Source organism: Xenopus laevis, chromosome 5S (genome assembly GCF_017654675.1).
Source record: "Xenopus laevis strain J_2021 chromosome 5S, Xenopus_laevis_v10.1, whole genome shotgun sequence".
Classification (NCBI taxonomy): Eukaryota; Metazoa; Chordata; class Amphibia; order Anura; family Pipidae; genus Xenopus; species Xenopus laevis.
This window is the reverse complement of record NC_054380.1, coordinates 92214006-92229037: the sequence shown is the minus strand read 5'-3', so window position 1 is coordinate 92229037 and position 15032 is coordinate 92214006. Positions and strand designations below refer to the sequence as shown.

The 15032-nt window shown below is 41.4% G+C and overlaps 1 protein-coding gene across 4 annotated transcripts in view; it reads left to right on the top strand.

The window, feature by feature from the left end:
* The window catches only part of LOC108717446 (guanine nucleotide exchange factor DBS-like), a 186741-nt gene that overhangs the window by 87146 nt on the left and 84563 nt on the right, over positions 1-15032 (top strand). For all 4 annotated transcript variants that reach the window (XM_018264694.2, XM_041564799.1, XM_041564798.1 and 1 more), the window contains exons 14-15: positions 596-702; positions 5255-5343. In XM_018264694.2, the coding sequence (XP_018120183.2) occupies positions 596-702; positions 5255-5343 (196 nt within the window). The remainder of the gene's footprint in view (positions 1-595; positions 703-5254; positions 5344-15032) is intronic.

The following is a 15032-nucleotide window of genomic DNA, read 5'->3' as shown; positions in this document are numbered from 1 at the left end:
CTCCATCCGCCAAATCACTGAAGGGAACCCATTTAATAGTGTTAATAGACACTAGAAACATTTTATTTGCCAGGTACATGTTTGTTTGTTTTAATTAGGCATGTAAGTTTAGCTTGAACATTAATTGGTTGGCTTTATAAACACCATTAGGGCCCTTACATACTGGCATCTTTACCAGCTTTTGTTGTGCAATAGATTTTTGTGCATTTTACTATTCAGCAGTTTATTGTTCTGAGCCCCCCCCCAAAGGAACAAACATAAATGTTGAATGCAGATAAATGTGAACCCGAAGATGAGCAATTAATAAAGTCCTGTATTGCTGTGTGGTGGAGCAAAATTACTTGTATTTATAATTATATCATATTGTGCAAGATATTTGTTTCTCCTTTCTTAAAAAAAAGAGTTTAGCAGACATGTTTTAAGACATCTTCTCTGTTTATGCAAAAATAACTTTACTTAATGGCATGTGTGTTGTGTAGTGTAAAGAAACACTTTTAAATATTTATACTGTGGTTCGCTAAATTAGGTACCACATCTCAAAAGACTTAGGGACGACTAAAGTGCTGTATCTCTGAAAATACTGCTTCATTTCTAGCCACAACCCGAAGAGCAGCTGAAGTGCCATGTGTGCCTCCCAAGTCTCTCTCTGAAGCCGACCTGTCCAGGAAAAGGAACAATAAGAAAACCAAAGCAGGAATAAAGGTACATCTGAATTATCTGAACTGTATCACAAACAATTTTATAAGAACAGTGCTGAACAAAAGCCCATGCGTAGTTAAACAGTAAGTTAGATTGAAATTGCAGACTGTATAGATTTTTGTGCAGCCATGCAAGTATGCATTTCAAGTAATTGCCCTACCTGAAACAATGGTTTGTGACTGGCAACGTGATAACATTTCCCCAGCAACAAGCAGGTCCCTCTAAGAAACAATACCAATAGTGTTTAACTGGCAGTATCTTAGCTAATAATTGTTTGTTTTTTGTTTTGACTAGTTTGAGCAACAGGAGGCTGTGCCAAGCATTATGTGTGGCATTTCTGTTGAATTTAAAGGAGAAGGAAAAGCTACAATTAAGTAAGCTTTATCAGAAAGGTCTATATAAATACACCAGTAAACCCTTAAAGTAATGCTGCTCTGAGTCCCCTGTCAAAAGAAACACCACATTTCTTTCCTTTTATTGTGTATACATGGGCTTCTGTATCAGACTTCCTGTTTTCAGCTTAAACCTCCAGGGCTAGGGCTTGAGCATGCTCAGTTTGCTCCTCTCCCACTCCCCCCTCCCTGCTGTTATCTGAGCACAGAGCTATGAGTGAGCAGGGAGAGACTCAGGCAGGAAGTGATGTCACACCAAGCCAATATGGCAGCTGCTATCCTAAACAAACAGTGAACACTTCAAGAGCTGTTTTCTCAGGTATGGTAAAGTGTTATAACTTGCACTATTGTGGCTTATCTATTGGCAATAAACTGCTTCTGTAGCTTTCCTTCTCCTTTAAAGGAGAACTAAACCCCCCAATAAGCAAACCCCTTACCTACTACCCTAGGTAGTCCCCTCTCCCTGCTCCCCCCCATCCGCATAGTTAGTTACCCCTGAAATTGCCCCTAAGAGTTTGCTCACTTATCGGTGCAGAGTAAGCTCACCGGAGCTCATGGGCATCATCTTCCGGATCTCCGGTCTCCTTTTGTGAGCACCATATCAGCAGGGGCGTAACTACAGAGGAAGCAAACCCTGCGCCAGGAGGTATAGGGGCCCCATGAGACCATAATTCATATATCATTCCAATAAATATTGGTAAAACAGGTCAACCTCTTAATATTTTGGGGGTCCTGAAATTAATTTGCTGTGGGGCCCAATAACATGTAGTTACCCTGCTGCATATCAGCATATGCGCAATTGGAGCAGTCTTCCGGTTTGCAGCAACTGCACATGCTCCATAAGTGCTGGAAATTGGCAAAGGGAAGGAAGAGGACCTGAAAAAGACTGGAGATCCGGAAGATGGCGCCCATGAGCTCTGGTGAGCTTACTCTGCTCTGATACGTGAGCAAACTCAAACTCAATTTCAGAGGTACCGTATATACTCGAGTATAAGCCGTCCCGAGTATAAGCCGAGGTACCTAATTTTACCTCCAAAAACTGGGAAAGCTTATTGACTCGAGTATAAGCCGAGGGTGAGAAATGCAGCAGCTTCTGGTAAGTTTCAATCAAAAAATTGAGGGTTTCTGCTCCCATTGGAGGTGCCGGCGTCTCGTTTTTGGATGCCGGCGACCATGCTTGGACGCCGGATTAATATTCTTGGAGACTATTCTTGGACGCCGGCGACTATTCTTGGAGGCCGTGACTATTCTTAGACGCCGGCAACCGTTTTTGCGCTTGACCCGAGTATAAGCCGAGGTAGAGTTTTTCAGCATATTTTGGGGGCTGAAAACTCGGCTTATACTCGAGTATATACAGTAACTACTGTAACTATTATAAATAGGCTGTAGCTCACCTTTAGTATATGTAGGTGGATTCTCCTGCAAGGTGTCCTGTGTCCACACCCAAATTGATACAGTCAGTATTATAATAGAAAGCAGGACAAATCCAAGGCAGTAGCTATGACTGCAAAGTGCTTTTATTGGGGAAAAATTGGAGCATTTTTCCCCAATAAAAGCACTTTGCAGTCATAGCTACTGCCTTGGATTTGTCCTGCTTTCTATTATAATACTAACTACTGTAACTATGTGTGGGGGGGGGGGAAGCAGGGACTACCTAGGGTAGTAGGTAGGGTTTTTTCTTATTGGGGGGGTTTATTTCTTCTTTAAACACAGCAAGAATATCACCTGTCATAGGAAGGCACATCACGGATAACTTGCATGTGTAAGTGAGTGTGCCTGTGCAATGTTCAGCATTGTATATACTGTAGGTATAGACATTCTCAAGTGTTGCAAGGGTTGGGCTACAGTTTTCAAGGCAAAATATTCCATAATGGTACATAAGTTTTACTTCCGCTTTATCCTCTCTTTATGTGTATCTACAGCTAAATGCAAATGTTTGGACACAATGATATATTTGGTTAATTTTGCAAGTTAAAAGTAGGAAGCAACTAAAGCAGAAATCAACATACTGTATTTGCAAATGTTAATAATGCACATGCCACAATTACTATTTTCTTTGTTCTTATGTTTTAAACAGGATTAGCACCTTTTTGAACGTGGAACTGCGGGCAGGGTGGGATATATGACGTTGGGAGCAGGACCATAACATAAGGGGGTGGGATGTGATGTTGCAATTGGCTGACTGCCACGTCAGTCAAGGCAATTAGGGTTACCCTAGTTTTAAAGTTGGTGAAATAAAATGTAACTGTGCATTAACATTTTCAAATATGTTGTTTGTAACCCTCTGATTCCTGCAGTAGGTGATTCCTACTTTTAATTTGTTAACTAAATGTCTCATTTGGCCCGGGCTACTCAAACTTTTGCATATTGAAATGCACATACGGTTTTGTTTAAATATATATGCTGTATACACATATATAGGTATGGGACCTGTTATTCAGAATGCTCGGGACCTGGGGTTTTTACGGATAACGGATCTTTCCGTAATTTGGATCTTCATACTTAAAGTTTACTATATATATATATATATATATATATATATATATATATATATATATATAGTGAATAAAGTACCCCCTCTTGTAAAATATAAGGATATTATAAGTAACCGAGGAGTTTCATGACCATATAAAAATACGAGGCCGAAGGCCGAGTGTTTTTATACAGGTCATGGAACTCCAAGGTAACTTCTAATATCCTCATATTTTACAACTGGGGGTACTTTATTTATTATAATACACAAATTTCAGTGAGTCATGTGACAGAAATGACATCAGAACTCACCGTTTATAACTGATGACATCAGAACTCACCGTTTATAAGGATATAATTTACAGGATATTCATGGCTTTTGTGTATTATATATATATATATATATATATATATATATATATATATATATATATATATATATATATTGAAAGAAGATCAGCACTCACTGTAGTTTTGGTGAATTCGTGTTGATTTATTTGTCAAAAATCACATCTTATCCTTTATTTTTGACAAATAAATCAACACGAATTCACCAAAACTACAGTGAGTGCTGATCTTCTTTCAATATATATGAACCACATTTTGGATCAAGCACCACTGGCTTTGCTTTTTGGTTTGTGTGCGGGCACTGTGGGACTTCATATATATATATATATATATATATATATATATATATATATATATATATATATATATATATATATATATATATATATATATATATATATAGTCATATGATTCACCGGCACTCACCATCAATTGATCAAATCCCGGGTGCTCCTCGAAAGGAAGCAAATAGATACAGTTAGGAGCACTCACGGGTATTTAAATTTAAAATCCTTGTGTTTTGCTAACAACCCAAGTGCTACTCAATTAAGGAAAAAATTATATTTATCCATAAGAAATGAGTGCACACTGGGAACCCTCAAAAAGTTTTAATTTTAAAACCATAATTTTATTTAAGTTAATTAAAAAACAGGTCAACGTTTCGGTCTGTAACTAAGACCTTTATCAAGACCATGGTCTTGGTAAAGGTCTTAAGGTGGCCATACACTATAAGATCTGCTCATTTGGCGACATCGCCAAACGAGCGGATCTTTTCCCCGATATGCCACTAACGGCAGGGCTATATCGGGGGTAATCCGCGAGATTGCTATTTCTGCGCATGCGCAGTTTGCGCAACTGCGCATGAACGGAATTACACAGAAATTGCGATCTCGCAGTCAGCTTACCAAGGACGCAGAAGATGGACGTGTGGAACTTCGCTGGAAGAATCTGCAGCGAGGGGTAAGTATGTAGTATGGGGCAACCCCCCCGGGGGTAGTTAGTCTGGGGGGAGGAGGGAGGGGGGTCTATCTGCGGTGGTGGTTACGTTTTTTTTCAGAACAGGTTGAATTCTCCTTTAAGGTGTGAAGATCCAAATGATGGAAATATCTCTTATCCAGAAAACCCCAGGTCCCAAACATTCTGGATAACAGGTCCCATACCTGTATATGAAGCAAGTTCTGGTTGGCCGTGCTGTAGAGAAGCAAGGGATGACTGGGTTCTGCCTTGTCAGTTATACCCCAGATCATCTCTGATGTAACTGAGCATTAGCAATGATATTGCACACTGATTTCAGGTGGCAGCAGTTCCAAAAAGTAATATTAATGATTTTTGTTTGACTGCAGATTGAAGTGATGCATGAAGCTAGTCAGGGCGGCACAAGTCGCACGTTGGTGATGAGTGAGAGTGAAGAAAACCTCTGTTCAAGAAAGAGGTAGGAATGCATCACCTTTTCTTGGGGAAGCCAATGTGTTCTGGGGCTGTAGCACCACTGATATTTGTGAAATTGACTTCAATATTAATGTTCATAGATTATTCAGTTTACAATGTATTACTTCTACAACATCTATATTTATAAAGACAGATAGGAGCTGTCATACTGATGCCACAGCAGAGGCCTTACCTGTAACCACCAGTGATGTTATGGGTCGGGTTTTTCCCGAACCTGCACCCGCTTGAAGCCTGCCCTCCCTCCCTCCACCCGCCTGCCAGCTTCCTTTTATAGACCCGTGCCAACCCAACGATGACATCACAAAAGGGGTGAGGCGAGCAGGCGCGGTGTCTATAAAAGAAGAACCCCAAAGTCAGACCCGCGGGTATCGGGCCAGCCTGCACATCACTAGTAACCACATGAATTTTTTACAACATGATCTTTACCTTTCTAGTACACTTTTGAGTGTCAGGTCCTTGTCATATTATAAAGGCAATTATGCTGAGCAGGAATGTCCTGTGCACACTACCATTTATATAGCCAAAATATTCCCATAATCCCATTTATAATTGCATTTTATAATGTATCCAAATAAATACAGTATTGACCATTTCATACACAGATTGAAAAGAAAAATTCACATGCCCGTGCCATGGCTACTTTTCCATTGTGCCCACTCCCAATGGTGTGCAGGTTTCCTCATGCTGGTCTCCATTCCAGTAGACATCATATGTAGGGATTTTAGTGGAAAACCATTCCACACGTATGGAGTAAAATCAAATATCCAGCTTTATTGGGGTAATTAAAACAACAAACAGGCATCCATTACAGATGTACTCCTACCCTATGACATGTTAGGTCACCTGATGCATTTCATGCCTCTTTCTGGTTCTGCCTGTTTGTTGTTATATTTACCCCAATAAAGCTGGATATTTGATATTACTCCATACGTGTGGAATGGTTTTCTCAACCACTAAATCCCCTACATTTCATACACTGCCCATATTAGGAGTTATAGTCAAGGGGGAAAAATTGGGATGAACATAATAGGGAGGTACGCAACATTAGGCTTTTTCTGTATTTAACCAGTAAGTCGTAATGCTGCGAGCTATTGTCCATTTAAACCACACACGGGTATGGCCAAATATCATTGACACACACGTGTTGCCAATATGAATGGCTAGAAATTAAAGGGATATCAATGCAGGTTCCTTCTTAATTCATCATTTGTTTTTGATTCGTTCATGTCTCTAGAAAGGCCAGCTGGGACCCAATGCGGGATGCGCTGTCCATATTTTTTTCCAAGGGGCCCATAGATGAAGATAGGGGCAATTTAGTGATTTCATTCCACCATTTAATTTCCCTGTGTACAATGCTACCCCAATCTCAGAATGGATTAAACCCTCACTGGCAGTGGATAGGAGTTAGAGCACTGGTAACAATGTAGCTATGTTTTTAATTAAACTAAATTATTAGCAGAAAGCCTACTAGAAACTAACCTGAATGGTAAATTGCTGTTTACAAAAACAAATTACACTAGAGTTCTACTTTTTTTTATTCCATGAATCTTTAATGGCTGGTTACTAAAGTAGACATGAAACCCCCACATTCCTGACACTGATCCCCAATTATCTCCTAAAAGTAGTGTCATCATCTTTGTGGCATAGCCCTAAAGCAATTCTGAAGGTTTTTTAGTGATGAAAGATCATGTGGTGACATTCACACCTATGCAAATAATAGTTTCCAGACCAATGGAAAGGAAAATGCAGTTTTTTTCTGAGTTTCAAACTGAACCAGGGAACCCCCTTTTTCCATTGATGTCACTGCTTTCATGACACACAGGACTTAGTGAAGTGTTACAGTTACAGCACGCGGCCTGAAACATGAGTCTCTTGTATTCTTTACGGGTAGCTAAGTAACATTCGTTTGGGAAAATGCTGCCTATGTTATCCCATGGAGATTTGGCATAACATCAATAGCGTTCTCTAACCGAATAGATACAGTAGTAAAAGAACGTTCAAGCAACGCCAAAAAACCTGACTCTTCCAACTAGTGATGGAAATGCTTGCATATATCTCTGTTCTTTCACACAGGAACACGCTATATCTATTTTTTAATGGAGGGTTTCACAGTTTCTAGCAAATACTCTGCATCTCTCTCGAACCGTGTCTGCTATTACCTGCTGCTCAGTACATTTCAATACATTAGATCTTGCACTGTGTTGTAAGGCTAGAAGAATGTTTTGCTCGTCATACTGGTTTTGCACATGAAGTTTAGCCTGCAGTGATCCCTAATAACATACCTAACAAAACTGGATTAACAGCCACTGTTAATACATTTCAACATTTGTAATGACGTGGTCTAACTTGTGAAGTTGTCTCGTCTGCCTTATTTGTTCCTGCCTAACAAAAAAAGTATCCGTAATCCCCAGGCAAACAGTTCACAGCTATGTTTGTGCTCTCTTACATTGTATGTCAGTGTAGACTAGTCAGTCCTAGGTAGCATTGCCTGTTACACTCTAGACAGGGGCGATCCTGGCCCCTCCGCTGGCTGAGGCAGCAGTAGTTGCTGCTGCCCCCCTCTCCCGTGTGCTTACCTTTTTGCGTCTGATCGGGTCCAGGGGGGTCCACGAGGGCGGCAGAGAGGGCCAGGACGCCAACGCAGAGAGCCAAATTGCACTCTCTGTGCTCGAAGAGCCAAATTTCCTAGAAGACCCAGAAATTCGGCTCTTAAATTACCAGGAGCGGCATTTTTGCTGCCTCTGGCACCTAGTAATGCGCTGCCGCCTGAGGCGACAGCCTCAACTCGTATCATTGGCGAAGCGGCCCTGATTCTAGAGCTGCTGTTTTATGGAAAGTTGATGATTAAAGTTTCATTATCAAAATATAATGTTTGCGTCTTCAAATAAGCAATGTAAAGGCACTCTGTACAGACACACAACTGGCTACTATCAACTTGACTAACATACCAATGCACCCTCAACCCCTTTTTAGACTTGGCAGAAGCTGGACAGAAAATATTTGCACAGGTATGGGATCTATTATCCGTAAACCCGTTATCCAGAAAGCTCTTAATTACAGAATGCCCGTCTCCCATAGACTCCAAATAATCCACAATTTTAAAAATGTTTTCTTTTTTCTCTGTAATAATAAAACAGTACCTTGTACTTGATCCAAACTGAGATATAATTAATCCTTATTGGACGCAGAACCAGTCTATTGGGTTTATTTAATGTTTACATAATTTTCCGTTAGGGTAAGGGCACACACACACACTTACGCAGAAAACACCAGGTCTCAAGCATTTCAGGTCTCAAGCATTCTGGATAACAGGTCCCATACCTGTGCCAAGTCTGACTTCAGCGCAAGAATACGTGGGTAGGCAGGGATAGAAGGTGGTGGCCTGCTCTGTTGTAAACGACACAGTCACAGAGTACGAGGCAAGCAATTACAGTCAATGTTGCTACAGTGTAAAGCTGGCCATAGATGTTGAGATTTTTAAAAGATCAGATCCTCATTGTGAGACCACGATTTTCTCGGAACGATCGTACGAATTTACCATCAACTAAAAAGACCAATTTGCCAGGAAAACAAAGGGGAGCTGCCTGCTTGGCCCTGCAAACATAGATAGATTGCACTGGGACCGATTTTTTGACCTGGCTGATCAATTTCCTGACACATGTCGGCCGCAAAATCGGAAGATGTACGATTGTTCGAATCCCACTAACCACACGATAATTTCGAAGGATTGATCAGACTTCCCTAAAAACGGTCGTTCGACAAGAAGGATCGTCGCGTCTATGGGGAGCTTAAAGCTGGCCATAGACACACAGATACTATTGTACGAATCAAGGATTCGTACGATTTTCGGATCGTGTGTGGAGAGTGCCGCCAGCTTTCGTCCAGCGGAGATCGGTTGTTTTGGTAGATCGGTCAGGTATAACCGACCGATCCCAATAGACGCAACGATTCTTCTTGCCGAACGACCGTGAGGCTCCCATTGCACATCGTAATCAGATCGTTCGGCCGTACGGCCGAACAATCAGATTACCCCTATATAGCCATGCTCGTTAATGGCATATTGGCGGAAAGATCCGCTCGTTTGGCGATGTCGCCAAACGAGTGGATCTTTGCGTCTATGGCCACCGTTACTAGTCACTAGAAGCTCATGGAATCCTCATTGATCACAAGCAGGTCAGGATCAAAAGCAAACTGAGTGGACAGTTATGTCCCATGTGAAGCCCAATCAAGACCTGATTAACAAGTTAAAGAGCTGCAAAGAGGAATTCTGACTATTATGTTAGAAATCCATTCCCTCCAACCTTTACAGATTACATTTTTGAAAAGGTTTATTTTGTACAGTTCATGTTATTAGCCAGTTTCATTTTTACATTGAACAATTTCTTTAAGGGAATGTCATTTCTTTCTTGTAGTCTTTTCAGTTCAGACTTTGTATACCCCCTGGTTATTCATTCATCTATTGAATCACCTTAGAGAAATATATTGTTTATGATTCTGTTTGTGAACATAGTATTTAAAGCAGCATCAGATTAGGCTGACATCTGTCTCACAGGCCATATGCGTTGCAGTCTTTTGGGTAGAGTTTCTTGGAGACTGTTATTGGAGTCTTGTAAAAACACCTTGTGAAGCCAGTGGGAGGGACCAAATAAAGGAATTCTTCCAAAAAGTTCAAAACTAATGTATTGGACATGCACGTGCAACAGCATTATATACAGACAATGTGTAAAAAATTAGCTTTTGTTGAGTCAACAAAATATGGTGCAATAATGAAGGTGTTACACATATTTGTTAATTGTCATGTAAATTGTACAGCGTACCAATATGTCATGTGTAGTAAAATGCATTTAAATGGGCTTATTAACAACAAAGCAAACGTGTTTAATATTAAGTATATACAGTAGAACCCCAATTTTTAAATTTTCAAGGGACCAAAATAAAATCATGTAAAATCAAGGAAACTGTAAAATCAGGGAAATTTATTATACATAATATATAGGTGGGACCTGTCACGGTCAGCACCCTAAATCCAGAACGAATGCTAGGCTCCCTGATCTCGGCTCTTGCTTCCGCCTTTAACAGCCGCCTTTCACCTCGGGAGGAGCCCTCGGCTAATCGGATGCCACCAGGTCTTATTAACAGAGATGCCAAGCGAAGGGTTCTGGAAGAGCAAAGGGGCACGACGGTAAAGCAAAAGTCTTTTAGGCAGAAGGTCACAGTACAAGGCGTAGGCAGAAAGCGGAGTCAAATCAGGCCGGGTCGGGGCAGACAGAGTACAAGCGGAGTCAGACAGGCAAGGGTCAAACCAAAAGAGTCGGTTACCAAACAGGGTCAGGATTTCAGAGATCAGAATCATCAAAACAGGCAGGGGTCATAACAGGTATCAGATAGCAGACAGAATCACAGATCAGAAGCACAGGAACTCAAAAGAATGATCCTATTATGGGCAGTGAAAAAATCCAAAATGTCCCTTTAAATACATTTAACTTTCACGCCATTGCTAGCTGGCATCATCATGCAGCGTGCATGCGCCTATAAATACAGAAGAGGTGCGCCGCGCACGGCCTAGTTATCGGTGCATACTGAAGAGGAGCGGCGTGGCGTCCCCGCTGCATCACTAGACCACCAGGGCAGTAAGTTATTACATTACCCCCCCTCGAGGAGGGGCCACCGGACCCCCAGGTTTCTCAGGGTACTTAAGATGGAATTTTTTCCTGAGACGATCAGCCTTAATGTCACAAACAGGAACCCAAGAATTCTGCTTAGGGCTGTAACCCTTCCATTGTACAAGATATTGCAACTTACCCTGCACAAGGCGAGAATCAAGGAGTTCTTGTACTACAAACTCAGGTTGACCTTCTACCAACACTGGGGGAGGAAAGGACTGTTGACGAACCTGTGAGGCTGGTTTTAAAAGGGATAGATGAAATGAGTTCGAAATTTTAAAATTGTCAGGTAATTTGAGACGAACAGAAGAAGGATTAATTATTTCAGTGATGGGATAAGGACCAATAAACCTGGGTCCCAACTTGAGTGAAGGAACCTTAAATTTGAGTTTTTTGTAGATAACCATACTGAGTCTCCTACCTGATATTTGGGTGCTTCCCTACGCGACCTATCAGCTGCCCTTTTTTGAGCGGCCGTGGCTGCAGAAAGAGAATCGTGCACCTCGGACCAGATCTTGGCAAATTGTTTGACAGAAGAATTGACAGATGGTACAGAGGATAATGAACCAGAAAAAGTAAATGCTTTGGGATGTAAACCAATAACAATAAAAAATGGAGATTGACCAGTAGAAGCATGAGTAGCATTACTGTAAGCAAATTCTGCCCAGGGCAATAGTTTAGCACATGAGGATTGGTGGTCACATAACACCTTGAGAATTGTTCAAGGGACTGATTAACCCTTTCAGTTTGACCATTGGTTTGAGGGTGGTATGCGGTAGAGAATGACAAATCAATCCCAACCAAAGAGCAGAACGCTTGCCAAAATTTAGAAAACAAACTGTACCCCTCTATCAGAAACAATATTGACCGGAAAAACATGGAATTTTGAAAATATTAGCAATAAATAACAGCCAAAGTTTGGGAGGTGCGGGAAATGAAATTACTCATTTTGCTGAACCTATCCACCACCACCCAAATCACTCCCTTGAGATGGAGGGAGATCAACCACAAAATCCATAGACAGATGGGACCAGGGTCTGTCAGAAATAGGCAATGGCCTTAGCAACTCCTGTGACAGATTTCTAGAAGACTTTGACCTTTGACAGACAGGACAGGAATTACCAAACTTTTTGACATCTTGTTTAAATGAATGCCACCACACATTATGAGACAATAAAGACAAGGTTTTAGAAATACCAGGATGTCCACCATCTTAGAATTATGAGCCTCACCCAGAGCCTGTTCCCTTAAGTCCTCAGGTACAAATAACCTCCCAGGAGTATCTACAGGAGCAGAGGATTGCACTGAAGACAGTAGTGTGGCAAGGTCCAGAGCTACCACAATCAACTCACCAGGAATGATGGGAACACACTCAATTGGTTCAGACAAATTAGATTCAAAGCTCCTAGAGAGTGCATCTGCCTTAGTGTTTTTGGAACCAGGCCTGTATGTGAGGGAGAAATTAAACGGGTAAAAAATAAAGCCCATCTAGCCTGCCTAGGATTCAACCGTTTAGCAGATTCGATGTATAATAGGTTTTTGTGGTCAGTAAAGACCGTTATAGTATGTTTCGCCCCCTCCAACAAATGTTGCCATTCTTCAAAGGCCCATTTGATAGCCAATAATTCTCTATTACCAATTTCATAATTGGCTTTGGCAGTGTCCAGTCTGCAAGTCAGGTTATGGAAGCTCTTGATCCTCCAAGCGCTGCAGCAGAGTAGTGAGGAGCGCTTCAGTGGTAGAAGGAGCAGCGGCAGCGTGACCTTCGTAATCCATCGTGGCCCATTATAATGTCACGGTCAGCACCCTAAATCCAGAACCAATGTTAAGCACCCTGTTCTCAGCTCTTGGTTCCACCTTTAACAGCCACCTTTCACCTCGGGAGGAGCCCTCGGCTAATCGGATGCCGCCAGGACTTATTGAGAGATGCCAAGCGAAGGGTTCTGGACGAGCAAAGGGGTATGACGGTAAAGCAAAAAGTCTTTTGGGCAGAAGGTCACAGTACAAGGCGTAGGCAGAAAGCTTAGTAAAATCAGGCCAGGTCAGGCAGAGTACAAGCGGAATCAGGCAGGCAAAGGTCAAACCAGGAGATTAATCAGGAGGGATACGGAAATAGAAAAGTAGGTTACCAGGCAGGGTCATAATTTCAGAGATCAGAATCGTCAAATCAGGCAGGGGTCACAACAGGTATCAGATAGACAGAATCAAAGATCAGAAGCACCAGGAACTCAAAAGAATGATCCTATAATGGGTAGTGAAAAAAATTCAAAATGTCCCTTTAAATACATTTAACTTTTGCGCCATTGCACGCTGGCGTCATCACTCCAGAGCGCATACGCCTATAAATACAGAAGAGGCTCTGATAAACTTCAATCACTCTTTACTGCAAGTTGGCATGATGTCACCCCCCCCTCCACAGAAACAATGGGAAGGTAACCAGATAGCAGTTCTCTAACACAAGATAACAGCTCCCCGGTAGATCTAAAAACAACACTCAATAGTAAAAGCCAAGTCCCACAGACTGATTCAGTTACATTAAAAGGGATCCTGTCATCAGAAAACATGTTTTTTTCAAAACGCATCAGTTAATAGTGCTACTCCAGCAGAATTCTGCACTGAAATCCATTTCTCAAAAGAGCAAGACTAGACATTTTGTCAATATCCCAGCTGCCCCTGGTCATGTGACTTATGCCTGCACTTTAGGAGAGAAATGCTTTCTGGCAGGCTGCTGTTTTTCCTTCTCAATGTAATTGAATGTGTCTCAGTGGGACATGGGTTTTTACTATTGAGTGTTGTTCTTAGATCTACTAGGTAGTTGTTATCTTGTGTTAGGGAGCGGTTACCTTCGCATTGTTCTTTTGTTTGACTGCTGGGGGGAAAAGGGAGGGGGGTGATATCACTCCAACTTGCAGTACAGCAGTAAAGAGTGATTGAAGTTCATCAGAGCACAAGTCACATGACTTGGGGCAGCTGGGAAATTGATAAAATGTCTAGCCCCATCTCAGATTTCAAAATTTAATACAAAAAAATCTGTTTGCTCTTTTGAGAAATGGATTTCAGTGCAGAATTCTGCTGGAGCAGCACTATTAACTGATTCATTTTGAAATTTTTTTTTTCCCCATGACAGTATCCTTTTAAGTAGGAGAAATAACAGCCTGTGCAGGCACAAGTCACATGACTGGGGCAGCTGGGAAACTCACAATATGTCTAGCCCCATGTCAGATTTCAAAACTGAATATTAAAAAAAATCTGTTTGCTCTTTTAAGAATTGGATTTCAGTGCAGAAGTCTGCTAGAGTAGCACTATTAACTGATGCGTTTTGAAAAAGACATGTTTTCCCATGAGAGTATCCCTTTAAAATCAGGGGGAGGGGTGCGTGTGTATTAAAAAGTGTTATTTTGATTTAACAAGCAGTAGTGTAATTGAGCACTACAATGTTCCAAGGTTGAGGTGTGGTGGTCATACCCCCTTCCTAGTCTGCTTCCCATTCAAAAGAAACATGTGGGTGATCACTTGGAATGGCATAGCATCTGTATCCTGCCATTAACTACCAGTGTCTACTATAGGAAGACAATATGACAATGGGAAAGGATGACAGGCAGGGGAAGAAGGTTTTTACTACTGTGGTTCTGCCTGAGAGCACTGTGACTGTCATGTTGCCTCCCATGCCTAGCCCTAATAAATCTAAAAGTCTTTATATGTGCCATTTGCCAAGATTATGAGAACATTTTGTCTGATAGATTATACAGGATGTAAAACCAAAGGGCAGAACCAGGATCTATGAATAAATATTTCCAACTTCCTAGTTGGGATGAAAATAATCAAAATGAATAAGTCGCTTTAACTGGGGTAATGTAATAAAAGGCACTACGTTTGCCCAGGTGTAGTAACCAATCAACTGGCAGAAACTACTGGTCATCTGTTAAAAAACAAGCATTGTATTGGTTGCTAATGGTTACTGCTACTGGGGTAAACTTAGTGCCTTTTATTACATATGGGGCAAAGTGTA